The sequence below is a fragment of the Argiope bruennichi genome, chromosome 8 (assembly GCF_947563725.1).
Source record: "Argiope bruennichi chromosome 8, qqArgBrue1.1, whole genome shotgun sequence".
Lineage (NCBI taxonomy): Eukaryota > Metazoa > Arthropoda > Arachnida > Araneae > Araneidae > Argiope > Argiope bruennichi.
In genome coordinates, this window is record NC_079158.1 from 16,927,680 (window position 1) to 16,943,623 (window position 15,944).

The 15,944-nt window shown below is 24.8% G+C and overlaps 1 protein-coding gene across 2 annotated transcripts in view; it reads right to left on the bottom strand.

The window, feature by feature from the left end:
• The window catches only part of LOC129980543 (thyroid adenoma-associated protein homolog), a 63,097-nt gene that overhangs the window by 35,118 nt on the left and 12,035 nt on the right, over positions 1-15,944 (bottom strand). For both annotated transcript variants that reach the window (XM_056090889.1, XM_056090890.1), the window contains exons 11-20: positions 15,477-15,615; positions 11,648-11,717; positions 10,830-11,023; positions 10,447-10,584; positions 9,035-9,122; positions 8,031-8,155; positions 7,777-7,932; positions 5,680-5,781; positions 2,729-2,858; positions 1,940-2,058 (exon numbers count right to left, since the gene is read on the bottom strand). In XM_056090889.1, the coding sequence (XP_055946864.1) occupies positions 1,940-2,058; positions 2,729-2,858; positions 5,680-5,781; positions 7,777-7,932; positions 8,031-8,155; positions 9,035-9,122; positions 10,447-10,584; positions 10,830-11,023; positions 11,648-11,717; positions 15,477-15,615 (1,261 nt within the window). The remainder of the gene's footprint in view (positions 1-1,939; positions 2,059-2,728; positions 2,859-5,679; positions 5,782-7,776; positions 7,933-8,030; positions 8,156-9,034; positions 9,123-10,446; positions 10,585-10,829; positions 11,024-11,647; positions 11,718-15,476; positions 15,616-15,944) is intronic.

Here is a 15,944-nt window from a genome sequence, read left to right on the forward strand (position 1 = left end):
TACATTTTCAATAATTATAATTAATAATAATAATTATATATATATGGAACTATAAAATTTTAATAAAAAAGTGGTTTTTTACAAACATAGAAAAATTAAAATTGCATTTAAATTGCACATTAAGATCAGAAACACATTTCAAAGAAACACTCTTGATGCATAAAACAATGCTAAATGAAATTAAGTAAGGGCATTTTGTTGTAACTTTTTGTAAGACCTTTTTGGCAATCTTGCTGTCATATTACATTTCTTGGAACAATATCAAAATTTTCTTACAAAAGTTATATGAATAATAAATCTTCATAATTTCAAAAACCATTTCAGTTCTGCACCTAAACATACAGCATACCCAATGATTAGAATTATAGCATGATTTCCCACTGCTGGGTGAGTTAAATATTCTTTGGCAATTATAGTGGTATTCTTTCTCCCTTCCAAACAACAAATAGAGAAAATAGACAGATAGAGAAAAGATGAGTGTTCATCACCATTCCTATAACAACCATTTTCTGTTAAAGAAATTCCGAAGGCAAAAGCAATTCACAAACTATATTCCTCCTAAAATAAATGGATATACATTTCCATATATCCATTTACAAGATCTATTATCGTCCATCTATTATCAATTTTACAAGGTTCCAATAAAAAAAATCAAAATTTCTTTGGAATCCCAAACAATCAAAATAGTATTCAAGAGTTTTCAAGGACTAAGGAAGCCTTCCATATATAAAGGTTGATGGTGAGAAAAAAAAAAAAAAAAAAAAGAAAAGGCCAAATCCTCATACTAAGAAAAAACATAACTTATTTGCAGCTAATGCTTGTTAATAATGCTTCCAGAAAACTTTTTCTTTTTATTTTGTCTGATTAAATTTTTTTCAAGTATATTTGAATTTTATGAAATCCCGTATTATTATTGTTCACATTATGCAAAATTTTTGTTTCTAATAGGTATATGAGAGATGCAATGTGCTTGCATATAAAGGAAATAATTTCAAATGTGTAGTGATTTTATATTAAAATCTATTTGATTGAGCTTTTGATATAATTAAATTTACTTGATGCAATTTTTGATTGAGTAGTGTCCTAAAGAGTACACATTTCATCCTCAATAATATTTCTGAGAACTGGTAAATACTTTCATATAGTTTGTAAATGTATATAAAGCTGCTGGTACAATTTTAATGCATCATAATTTTCATTTTATTGATTTAATTAACTATTTTTTGTATATATTTAAAATAATTTTTATTTGTATCGGTTATTTATTAATTTTTAAAAATACATAAACTAGAAAACTAGTTTGTAAACTGGATTCTGTAAAATTTTAAACTAAAAATGTGTAAAAAGGAAATATCTAACAGTAACTTGTCAACTATACAAATTAGCACAAACAAATACTAAAAAAACTTATTACATAAAAATAAATTTCAGATAAAACTTAAATAACTTCAGTTTTGAATAATTTAATTTCATTGAATTCTTTTTATACATTAAAAATTAAACATATTCTTGTGTGAATTCCCATACCATGTGCATTGTTTGACATTCATTGTAGATCTTTATTTAAACAAAGTATTATCACAATTTCTTCAGCCAGTGACATTACTATTCAAATCAAAAATAGTTTGCTCAAATTTTGAATAACTTTTCTAACATTTCTGAAAGCTCTTTTCAACCATTTTAGTGGACAAAAATTGGTTTTGAAAAGTAAAAGATTGTGCTCTTTCTTTCTAGTTGTCTTGACAAAAATTTAGACAAGCTAGATTCTTACACAACTTTAAAAACAGAAAATCTTTTAGTGAAAAATAAATAAAGTATAATAGAGGACACAAGAAACAAATATAACATTTATGCTAACATACTGGCACATATTTACATATTGTTTAAAGGAACAACAACTCATATTTTAAATTATAAATTATTTTAGATCTAAACTCACCTCTGTTCCTAAAACTGAAGTATTAACAGACTGCAATATTTTTAAAGATATTTGTTTATTATTCTCATATGTATCTTGAAGAGCATACAGTAATGTTTGAGTTTCTTCTAACGTTTCAGCTACGAAAAAAAGAGAAAAGGAATGTTTCAATATAGCTTAAGCTACTTATAAAATAATTATAATAGATGAAATTTACACAAAGATCTTAATTATACAAACTTATAAAATATTTCATTCCAAAAATATATATTGAAAAAAAAAATATCTGAAATTGAGGAGAAATTAGATGAAATCTTAAAATTCTATTTTAAAAAATGCTTTTTGACTAAGCATCATAATGATTACATCTATTTCACATTTAGGAAGGAAAATACAAAATGATCAGAGCCTGTAAAAAGGTGGTGAATAATGGGAGCAATTCTTTTTTAGATGGAATATATTTTAGAATCAATTTTAAAGATTTCATAATACAAGGATTAGTGATAACGATTCAATAAAGAAATTAAAATAATGACATTGAAGCAAATTTAATTTAAATGCTGAAAAACTTATATTTATAACATATATTTAACTAATTTATCACAATATTAATCTATTCCTATAAAACCATGAAATATGAATCCAAAGTTTTTTATTCCCACGTGCCACTTAGTGGGATATTGAGTTATAACATACAAGTCAGTAGATTCACAAAATATTCATCATTACCATAAAAAATTATACATATGCATGTTCACGCACATACTGCAACCAAAGAAAATATGTACAAATATAGTATTGAATACTTACAAAAACATAATGCTTCAGGAAAGAACTTATGAAGAAGAAATAGTAAATTCAGAGCAGTAACACGGCGAGGAAAATTAGCACCAGGAAATAAGCAACTGTATAGATATTTTTTAAGCCAATTCAAGAATTCCTAATATTAAACGACATAAAAAAATTTCAATCACAGAATTTTTTTAATTTTTAATAAATAACAAAATTTAATAATGAGTTAACATTCTTAAATTATAATTGTATGCAAAGACTGTCCATGCATTTGTTTAACAATTTTAATTTAATATAAATATCTGCATTATAAATAATATAGCTAAGTGCCCTTATTCTTAATTATCATTCTTCCTAATTTCCATAAAATAATTATTTTTTTAAAATATAGGTAGCTATCGTCACTCCTGTTTTGCAACTTTCTGTGATCCATTAATATATTAAGATTATTCAGTGCTCTTTTGGAAAATCCTAACATGACAAATATTTATGAGATAATCAAGAAAGATATTAAAAAAAAATGTACAATAATATTTTTTAACATAAAGAAATTTTCTTTTTTAGAAGTTGAAATGCCCAAATTCAATCATATATGTGGCAACAAAAATGTAACAGTGTGATATACAAATAATTATTTTGTCTCAGTGGAATTCTATTCTAACTAAATGCATTTGTAAAACAATATTTCTCCCTCAAACACTGATATAATATAATGCTGGATTATAGAAGTTTCACACTTTTTAACAGCATGCTGATATTATCAATCTTAATAAAACCTTTGAAGAGAATGGCCATTCAATAAGGAATACATGAATAATTTCTAAATCATTGATAAAATAATGTCGCAACAAACTGAAAGATGCTTTTTTAGGTTCTTTGAATCATGTTTTCAAAATTTTCTTCCACTTCATAGTTATAAATAGATTTTTTATTTCTTCTAGCTGCTTAAATCTATCCATGTTTCATCTTTAAGTAAAATCCCATTTTTTCAACAGATAAATAGATGTTATTCAAAAATTTGCTTTGAGTTTTTTATTAGGCTACACATTTAACAAAACATGATCACCACAATATTTTTAAGTTTTTATAGTAAGTAAATAATGACTTGTTTTATTTGCTGTTGAAACTGAGCATTTTTATACATTTGCATTGTTTTTTTTAGTAGGAAGATTAACCTTCAAATAGCAAGACTGCATACAGATATAATGTATCAAACAAACAAAATGAGTAGAGATCAAACAAGATGCATTACAATAACTCATGCTATTATCAAGCATGTTTTCCCACATTTTGTAATAAACTATTCAAAAAAAATTATTTGGAAAAATAATAACTCCACAATACATAGATTTAAAGAAAAAGGCAAAAGATAAAGTCTGGTATATCTAGTGTAATAGAGTAAAGAAAAATTAATATAACACAGAAGAAGTATTTAAATAGGCCATGCCACTCAAAATGATTGCCACACATTATGAAATATGCAGGTAAGCATTGTGCAATAGCAAGCAGTGCATAAAATTAAAGAAATGACATAAGTGAAGATAGCAGGCAGATGAACAACTAAGTCACTTTTTAAAGCAACTCAAGTTTGATATGACAATTTCTTTAAGTGCTTCCATTTTGAAAAAATCCAAAAGACAAATCTGATGATTGTGATGGCTGTATAACTGTTCCCCCACACCTAATCTACTGACCAGAATATTTCATAAGTTATAAGTAAGTCAAATGATGGTTGTTCTTTTACACAACAGACAAATGACCATCACCAATCTTTTCAAAAGCTGTTTCTTTTTTTATTTGTTTGTTTGTTTTTAATTACAATTTATAATTTTTATTTGTGAAATATATTACTTTATTTACAATCTTTTTTCCATCCATTTTACTATTTCAGTAAATTTAATAAAGTTTAGATCTCATATATGAAATGTGGCGTCATACTTTTTCTTTACATTTTCTCTAAAATTATGCATCAGAGAAATAAAGTATATTATACAATTTCTGTGTACCAAAAGCAAGGCTTCTCCAACTGTACAGTTTGTACCAGTAGTATCAATGCCCTTTATATATATAATCATTTATGGAAATTAGATAAAATTCATAAGCAAAATTTAAAATCGAATTTGAAGTAAGGTATACAGATAATTTTCAATTCTTAAAGAGAAATTTTCTTAGCTTCCGAAGATTTTAATGGCAAATGCAGAATAAGTATTTTATTATAATTAACAAAATAACAAGCAATTAAAGTCCAACAGGTTTTTAATTAAAAAAAGATTAAGTGTCAGAATCTAAAAACATTAATATATATATATATATATATATATATATATATATATATATATATATATATATATATATATATATATATATATATATGCAAAAAGGTTTTTTTTTTTTAACTTTGTGCAATTGTGACTTGTCAAAAAGAAAAATATTACTGTGATTTAAAAAAAAAAAAAAAATTGGAAGCACTGAAATGCATACATCTAAACACAAGCAATTTCTTTAAAAAAACTTAACATAAAAATTCTGTAGATATATAACTAAGAATAAAACCTCATACAAGTAATCAAGTCTTCCTTAAAACTCACAATTCCTAACATTTATCTTGTTTAGTTTTGAACATAAAAAAGACAGAAAGATAGTGCAAAGAAACAAGGAAATGGCAACAAAATTCATTTATATTATTATTGTCCCCCCCCCATTTTTTTAAATATTGCATTTTTAAAAATGAATTTGCTTCCATAAAAACTTATTTCTTTCATTTTATTGTTTTCACTTCCTTGAATTCTATCTATAAGAATTTTATTGTTCTTAGAATTTTATTCACTCAAGTGAGTAATTTTGAAAGTATAATATGGGTAAGTACATGAGTGTGTTAAATTTTTTAAAGTTGTAATGTAAACAAACTAAAGAAAAAAACAACAGCATTTTCTTTAAATGCACTTCCTTAAAATAAATAAAGAAAGAACCTCATAGGCAATTTCAATGGATGTAAAATAATCCCTTTGTTCAGGATAATCAGCCTTTTTTCTGGAGAAAGTATTCTTGCTATCAACCATCCTGCTTAGCAACTGAAAATAAAGATATCAAAAAATAAAATGTCAATTACATAAGTGGCATCATAAGAAACTCTGAAAATTTTACAAACTTTTAAAATACCATATCTATACAATAAAAATTAAAAGCAGTTCACATAAGTAATAAAAAACATGAAATTGAAACATATAAAAAAAGAAGCTACATTAAACAGCATTAAACAAAATCTTATGCTTTGAAAAGGATTTTATTATTTTACATTTACATACATATGTGCTTTGTTTAAATTCAGATGCAGATGTAATAAATAATTTGTAACAATTTACCTTTCTATTGCAGAAAACATTATTAATGCAGTATAATTAATATTAAAGTGTTTTAATTTATTTTAAAGCTAAACCAGAGCGAGTGGTCTCAGCAAAACATTCTGGTCAGTGTTCTAAATAAGGTATCATTACCATCATCAAGGTACCATTGATAAAATCAATGATTTATTTCTCAGTTGCTCATTTCTGTATTGTTAGAAAAGAATTTAGAAAATAGTTATGAAATATTGATCTTTGCCATGCAGCATATTTTTTGAATGATTCTTATGATTTTTTTCAACTATTTCACAGATTTGATTCAAAATTCCTTAAGCATCTATTCTTTAGGTGTTAAACCTGTGTACTATATCTTATTCATTTAGCTCTCTTCATTTTGTAGTTATCATGTCAAATTTACATACAGCTAGCCGAGCAGACAAAGGTCCTTCAAATAGATTTTGCTCAAAATTAGACAGAAAATGGTATAAAGACCATATACTAAATTTCATCAGTCTTGGTCAAAGAGTTTTTGAGTGTCTTTGCCATAAATAGATAGATTTAATATCAAAAATCTCAGGAAGATCTGAAATATGCAGATTCATCAAAATTTGGAATTTGAATTTTCTGATAATTAGAGTATTTTCTCCATAATTTGTATATAAGAAATATGTATATGAGATAATAATCATCATTATTGCATTAAAAATCTATACTATCTACATGTCATACCTTTTTGTCTTTTCTATCTTTTGCAATCAAAGTTTCTTTCAAATGATGCATTATTTCTAATAACATGCTGCAATTGCAAGATAAACCTCACATGATAATATATAAATATAAATTGTTTCTAAATATCTAAAAGAATTTTACGTAAAAATATCTAAAGTTTTCTAAATGATTTGAATATTATTAGATACTACTAGATAGTACTATTAGATACTACTAAACAATTCTATCTAACAATTCTTTACAATAATTTTTAAAAAAAATATTTAATCTCTCTATATTTTTTTAAACAAAGATAGAAGTCTTTAATTATAACAAAACACACTTGCAAGTAAACTTTTGTATTTTAAACAGTTGAGAAATGAATCATTAAATAAATCAACAAAAGCACAATAATGACAACTAGAAACTTTTTATCTAAACATAATAAAAGTAATTCAAGAAAGGTATGTTTTCATCGACATTTTGCCCATGCATCTGAGGTAATAAAAAAGAATTACACCAATTTACTTTAATTTCCATTACTATAGTATCCTCTACTAATTTATTAATTCAGAAATAACAGAAAAAGGCAATATATATATATATATTCTAAATAATTGTAAATATATATTTTTTTTATTAAAAATGAATTTTATTTGAAGAATTTTTTAAAGGATAATGTAAGATATAGTGCCACAAAAATACTGAATGTAGCAACAAAGATATTTTTAATATTTTTCCCTTGGCAGTTAATACTTAAAAAACAAAATTTTAAGATTCAATGCTATAAGCAACTACAAAATGATATTAAATTAAAAATTTGCCAAAATTTAAAAGTAAGTGATTTCAATTTAATATATCAGTACTAAAGTAATCCTCAAGTATTATTATTTTTTGATAAAATAAGTGTATGTAACTAGAAAATAAATCTGTCTATAACTCTTCAGTTATCCAACTGATTAGAAATGAAATTAGTTTGAGTAAGTATTTTTAAAGAATGATATTTATATACTATACCTTTTTCATATGTGATACTAATTGTTGTCTAAATGCTGGAGCTTGACAATTCATACTATAAGGAAGTAACTCCATAATTAATTTAAATGTTTTCTCATTAACAACTTCAGTTGTTTTGGCACTTTCACAAATCATTGAAAAAGCAGACAATCGGACCTGGCAAAAAAAGACTATAATTGTAAAGACGTCTAATGGCAAACATTATTATCTGTTAATATGATCAATTTATTTCTTATGAAATGTAAATATCTTACTTGATCATCAGCATGAGACAATGCTTTTCGTAAACATTCAACTGACATAAAATCAAAAACTGTTTTATTCAAGCTTTTCCTCTGATACAATTTAATACAAGTCATGGAAACACTAAAGCAATTTCCTATTAAAAGAAAAATATTTATAATAAACAAACATTAAAATCAGTGAAGTTTTTAAATTTTTGCATATTCTTTTTACAAAAATGATTTACAAAATGTTAATAGTAAATAAGAAATTTATGAAGATGATTAGCACAAATATTGAAATTACATATAAGATAGAAGATACTAATCAACAACAAATGTATCTCTTAATTAACATAAGAAAATTGTCATGGCATTTTTAATTAGATGAAGAGAGTGGGAAAAATAAATGCACATACTAAAAAGATGTACAAGACAAACGTAAAAAAAAAAAAAAAAATTATCACCAATTGTGATTCTTAAAAACTTATTTGAAAAAAAAAAAAAAAAAAAAAAAAAAAAACCTTCACTGGTATCACCTTTTTTGGTATGGAAATTTATAAGTCTGAAATGTAATTTAATAAAGTCCATATAATAAAAGTTTAAAATACTTGCATAAAGTATATCCAAATGTTTTTGAAAACTACTGGCAGAAAATATAGAATCATAAATAAAAAAGTATATTCTTAAACCTATTCTACTTTTTAATATAATCACACTCTTAAAACTTAGAGATTCACAGTTCAATAAATTAGAAATATATATATATATATATATATATATATATATATATATATATATATATATATATATATATATATATTGCAATTTCACTTCTAAAATTGCATTCATGCAAATTATCACCAAAATTTACATTTATTTTCCCTATTTTTTTATAATATAGCTTTATATATTTCAACAAGAAATTTACAAGTTGGTACAACCAGTAAGTCCCATTATCATGATAAATGTCTAAAAATGGAAGCAAATAATTAGGTGGAGCTTTCCAATACAAAATTTTTTTTATCTCCATTTACCTTTTTCTTGATTAGTCATCTCCAACAGTTCTCCTATTAAAAATTCCAGGTTTTCAGGTCTCTCTTTATGAAGTTTAGGCAAAACATGCTTTAAAATATAAGTGAAAAGAAAGAAATAAGTGAAAAAAAAAAGTTTTTTATATCTTGTACAAGAAGAATCAATTATTATTTAGAAAAACACAGCATATATGTATATAAGCTTCAGACAAGGTGTTCTTATCATGGTCCAATAATTACACTCTAAGTCCTCATATATTTCAAAATGGGAAAATGCTGCTTTAAAATAATCATGTAAGTTGAGTACTGCTGAAGAAAATAACTAAATTTTTATATAGCCTCTATTCCAATTAATAATCTTTACTGAAATATCCTACACATACTAACATTTAAGAACTGCAAAAGAAGTTCCATCCTTCTACGACTAAAAATAACCAAGTTATTTAGCTTTGATTTTCATTATTTTAAATCAATCAAAAGCTACCTTAAAAGAGTTCTGATAATTCATAAGTGGTTCTTGATCAAAGCAGCAATGAAATGATTTAAGACTAATAGAAGGGCTGTATAAAAATTTAGACCATTATTTTTTTCATAATATATTTATTGATTCTATCAACACAAAATATAAATATTTAAAAATATTTTTCTAACTGAAACTATATGTCTATCATTAACAGTTTGGAAATTAGTTTTCAGTCCCGATTACAATGTATATCCTATATATTTCAATAATTAAAACACTTCTAAAAATTAATTTTACCTCTCAAATTACGAAATAGATTATAGCAGATATATTGTACTAAATTCATTTATAATTAACTATCCCCAATAATCTGATATTTTAATTTGAAAAATAAAATTCAAAACAGAAATATTTAATTTTAAATTAGAGCAATAATAGATGCCTAATTAAATATATTATAATCATAAAAATGCCGCAAGACATTTATTATATTTTATCTTACTATATTTATTAAACTTAACTTGTTATTAATGAAGTATAATATTATCTAATATTCGGTTTCTTGTAAAAGTAATATATATTTAATTTTTTAGAAAAAGAACATCAATATGTATAATTTTATTTTAAAGTAAATTCATTTTTGATTTCCAAATAATGAAATATAATGTAACTGCCATAAACCCTTATTTAAATTCTTTTATTCTTTCCTGCTGCATGCAACTTTCAAGAATTCAGCTTCATAACTATAAATTGCAAGTTTAATCCTATCAGGGCAATATTCTAAAAATTTAAAACACTTCATAAAATTAAAATGTAGAATTTTCTACAATGCAAAATTATCAATTTCACATCTAATTTAAAATAAATTTTCAACTTTGAAAATAAAGCTGATCATAACATTTACATGTCAGTACAACAATAATATCAAGTTTAATAAATAAAAAAAATTAACCTCATTCACAGCAATAGCAAATTCTTTGGAATCTGAATTAAGATACTTCACAAGTGGTTTCAACCAAATTTCATTGAATCTTGCATTATCTTCCTCACTGTGAGGTTTTCTAAATAATATTTCTAAAAGTTCAGAAATCTGAAATTAAAAATATATATATATAATGAAATTAGTTTAGTATATACAAAAGCTTATTTATGTTACCTGTAAAAACAATCAGGAAATTTAGTTTAATATCAGTGCATGATATAAAACACATTAAAATAAAGTAATTTTTTACTTTATTAAACTTTGCATTAAATAAACTAATATTGTACACAATTTAATATTTATTGAATGCATTGAAATTTAGCATTTCTTTATTACAATAAACTGAAACTTACATGTGAAAATAAATTAACCTCGTTTAACCCTTTATATAATATTTCTGGTAGAGATGGTTGCCATTGCAAAATAGTATTAGTTCCAACTAAGTCAGCAATAGAACTCAGCAAACCATATTTGCCTTGAGAATGTTGAGGTAAAACATTCAATAGGAAATTGGCCATTTTCTTCAGCACTGGGCTTTCATAAGGGCCTAAATCAATAAAAAATAAATATAAAACCAAAGTTTTATAAAAAGGAGGGGGGGGGAATCAACAGAAATGAATGTTATTAACACAAGTAAGCCAAGAAAGTAATAATCATTTTTATAAACTTGCACAATAAATTTCTTTCTGTCTCATTTTACTATTTATTAAAAACTATGTCAATAACTTGCTATAGAATATCTTTATAGCACTGATTACAGTGAAATACTATAAATATACCATTTCAATGTTAGAACAGCAAATGCCTTTCTTTTCATCTTTCTTTTTTTTCTTTGCTAATAAAGCTAACTTCTTGAACGTTGTTATAATTTATTTTTGCAATGACATAATTTTTATGATGTAGTCTCTGAAAATATTAATTAGTAATAAGTATTTGAAATGACAATTAAGCTAAATAAGGCTTAATTAAATATAATTAACTGTTTAATAATGCAGTGGATAAAGATATAGATTTTCTGGCATTTCAATTTTGTTGGGATTTTGGCTAGTGAACACATCTCAGGTCCACAATTATCAAAAATTCCTTTTTTTTATAATATGAAGTTTAGAAAAAAGTAAATACATAAAAAAATGCTGATTTTAATACAAAATACGACAAAAATTCTACTCACTTACACCTATGGATAACATATGAAGATGCAAAATTTTCTTATACAGTTCCTTACTCAAATGTCTCAAAGTCTACAAAAAAAAATGGTAAATAGAAATAAATAAATGAAATAATAAAATAAATGAAAAGGGGCTATTTCATAATTCACTGAAAAAAATTATACAATTGAAACAACTTTATTACTTTTATTAATACAAAATTAGATAATATTTTAAATATAACAAACAAGCAGCAAGAACACTTTCCAAGTTTAGAATTAGCTAATAAGTAAAAAATAATGTAATTAAAGGTGTAAGATAAAGTGAAAAAAGTCAAAACCTTGAACTGATTACATTATAAATTTCAGAATTTCATGTATTCCTCAAAGTCATTCATATTTTCCTATTAAATAACTTTATTATTATTTTAAAAGTTAGTAGAGTGAAGCTTTCCCATAATAGCCATCCTAAATTGAATGCAAATTTACCTTTGAAGGAAAATTGTTATTTTGATGGGGTTTATTGAAAAGTTTAATGCATATTAAAATTATTGCTAATTCATAATTAGTTTTGATATGCAGAATTTAACTTTATAAGAAAGCTCTTTTCTATTTAATTTTATAAGAAAACAAAAATTTCTATTTAAAAATAAAAGAAGAAATGCACATCTTTTTTTCTTTTTTTTTTTTCCTTGAAGAAGGTGAAAGGTTTTGTTCTGTTTTGTTTTTTTCCGATTTAGTTTGATTGAAAAAGCAAATGTCTAATAAATTTATTGGTAGTTGTTAAGAAATGAGTAATAATATCTATTTTTTTTCCAATTTGCAGAGCAGAAGAGTTAATTTGCTAATGGTTATACCAATATACCAATAACCAAGTGATACCAATAGCATCTTTGTCAAGATGCAAATCAGTGTCTGAATTAAAAAATTGCATTTGTGCTGTGATTCTTAAATAAAATTTTTATACAGTAGTCTAAATTCAGAGAAGCCTACACCAAATCTGGAAGTAAAAATGTCTATTTTTCCATCCTGACAGAAAGCAAAATTCATTTTTTTAGCCACGTTGGGAAAGTGATTAATTTTGATTTGCTTTTCAGAGTTATTCAAGGCCATACACTTTCATTTCCAATTTTTCTTAACAAAATTCCCAAGTTCTAAAAGATGAAAATAATGGATTTCATCCACACTGAACAAGCAATCCTTTTTGCCACTTAAAGAGCACTGAGAGACTATTACTAGAGTTTATTTTAGTTTTATACTAAAATTCTAAAATTCCATGTGAAATAATTGTATAAATATAACCAATGGACTACAATAGATAGAAGAAATTTTATTACATATTTAAAATCAAGATCTGCTTCTTGAAAAAAAAAAAATCTAAGAAATTGAGAATACTACTTTAAAGAAATACTATTCACATGTCAATGTTGATTTTTTTTTTTCTTTTAAAAGAAGGAATTGGTGGGGATAATCTGTAAATTGAATAAAAATTATTGGCTAATTTCACAAAAATAGCACAAATAAAGTTTGATTTCAGGGTCATTATTGTTTTACAACATGATAAATTCAATTTTTAACTCATTCTAATTATCTTTTTTAATTATTTGAAGGGAGGATAATGGATCTTCTTTAATTATTCAACTCTTTCATGACACAATGCACAAACACTACATTTAATTTTCCCTTATTTTGTTCACACCTCTTATGAACTAGAAGGGTCAGCAAGCACCATTATTTTTACTACTTTTAGTTTATCCTTTTCCTTAAATTATTTTTGTTTATAATATTTTTGAGATATAGTATTGAAAAATAATAAACAATTTTTAGATATAATAAAAGACTATTTCTCTTTCAATATTACATATTTCTGAAATAGTTAATGTATTGTCTACGAGTGAAAACTCACCCCAACAGAGCTATTGGGTAAATAAAACAATAACAGATACCAGTAGAATATATCAAAAATTTACTTTACACAATATTATAAAGATTTATAGTAATACAGAAACATAGTTTCAAACTGAATTAATATTTATCCTAACTTATAACTATTAATATAATGTTTACTTTTTCTAGTATCACATGACTACAAAAATAAAACCTTTAAGTTTTAAAAAACTCAACAAGAAATTGCTATAAAATCTCAAATTTCTCAATCATAGATATTTGAAATGGTAATAATCTACTAAATAGATAAATAACTGTAATAATAAAATTATATATATATATATATATATATATGGGTGTCCCAAAATAAAAGATTTTTTTTTTTCCTTTGCAAAATTAAATATGTATGCTCTCTATTTTTTTTTTTTCTCTATCACCTCAGTAATGTAATAAAAAGTATTATTGCAATAAGATCGTGGTAACCCTTGCTGACTTGAAGTCAAATTTTAACATGCAGTCTTCTATGAAAAATACTATTGGAAGATTGTAAAATGTATGTTTCTTTGATATATAAGACAGTAATTTATTCAAAGCAGATATTTATTACCTTTTGGTAATAAATATCTTACAATAAAATAAACATCATAGTATAAATTTTCTTTTCAGTTTTTGCTTTCTACAATCAGGATAGATCTTCATATATACTTTTACTAAGCAAAATAACAAAAATTGTTTTCGCTCCTCCTCAACCATTAGTAAACTATCAAAATCCTGCATGATTTTTACCACTCTTTCAGCTGTATCATTCACTGCTCTAAGTATTGAGACTGTCCTTTTCATACTTATAAATGAAGTGCTATTCGCTCATCTAGAAGGACTCTCATTGAGAAAGCTATCATCAATTTTTAGAAAGCAATGACTGACTTTTGATTAATATGAAATCATCAATGTTTTTCTCTTAAAAAATAAAATATCAGGTAACAATTTCATGATATAAATTTAAAAATAAACAAACAACAAAATCAGTGAATCAAACTCTCCATACAATGAGTAACATTCTTTCATTCAATGGAGTGTATCTTTACTCATGGCTCGGTAATTTTTCTCAACGCAAATTTGACACAATTTTTAATTTTGTATCTTCTTCCACATCATCATCAAAAAATGCCATTACTGCTATTTTGTTGGACAAATACCATAAAGGTTAGCTAAATTTCTGTAAGCTAGCTTTCAAGACACTTTCATTGACATTTTTGTTACATTTCAAAGAGTTCAAAAAGCATAAATCTTTGTAGGGTGCTTTAACAGCTATAATGTATTAAAATCATGATTTAACATAGATTAAAACGATAAACAAGCAGATGTCTAAAAGTGCTTTCTTAACATTGGCGTTTAATTACGGCTGAGAACTATATAACAATAATTTTAGGGAGTAAATCGCTCGACTCATCCATCGAGCTTGGTGCATGGCACCCAGAGGCCTGATTGTATATTTTTTTTTTTCTGGATCTCCTTCTAAAAGGATAGAAAGCCCAATCAGCTCTTGATAGTCATTTCTGACCACAACATTTTTAACTTCAGAGCTGGTAAAAGTCAAGCAAATTCTCAAGTTTGGGTATGGTTTGGAACAATTCCACCGTTTTTTTATAGCTCTCTATTTTAGTGGGATTGATGTTTCCCAATTATTTTTAAACTTTTTAAAGAGTGGAATATCAGGATTTGTTGTTGCTTGTTTAATTTTCACTTTGAATATAGGTTTTAATACCAGCTTGTAAATATGAAGACAAATGATAATGATGGTATGGTTAAGGTATGATTTTTCATTTAAGCAAAGAGAAATTTATAGAACTCCAATAAATTTCAATAAAAGTGACATCATATATACACTTACATATATATATATATATATATAGATGGATGGACAAAAGAAATTTAAAATACTTAAATCATCAAATATCATCCTTACATCTACATAATGTTCTCTGTAACGCAATACATATTCAAAAAGAACATGCATTTCATCTCCACCTTCCATGAACATTTTTTTAACTTCACTTATTTTCGATTCAAACTGCGAATCACTGCAAGCAATTTTGAGTATCTCACTGAAAAAAAAGAAATTTTTTTATTCATATAATTAACATTTTTAATATCAAAAATAATTTTATCACTATCCAATGACATAAAACAAAAGTTCAAATTTCTCAATAAAAATGTACAATATTAGTTGAAATACAATATAAAAATTTTCATATTGTAAAGAATCAAAAGTGATCGCCCTGAAACTTTCATACAAACTCTCTAATCAAAGTGCCATCCATCTCACATGATAAGGAAGGCAGTAAACACTAAGAGTGCTCAGATTACATTCTAGTACACAACATTTATGTGCTTTGCAATATAGTAAAGAAACTTGGTACTTGTATATAATTAA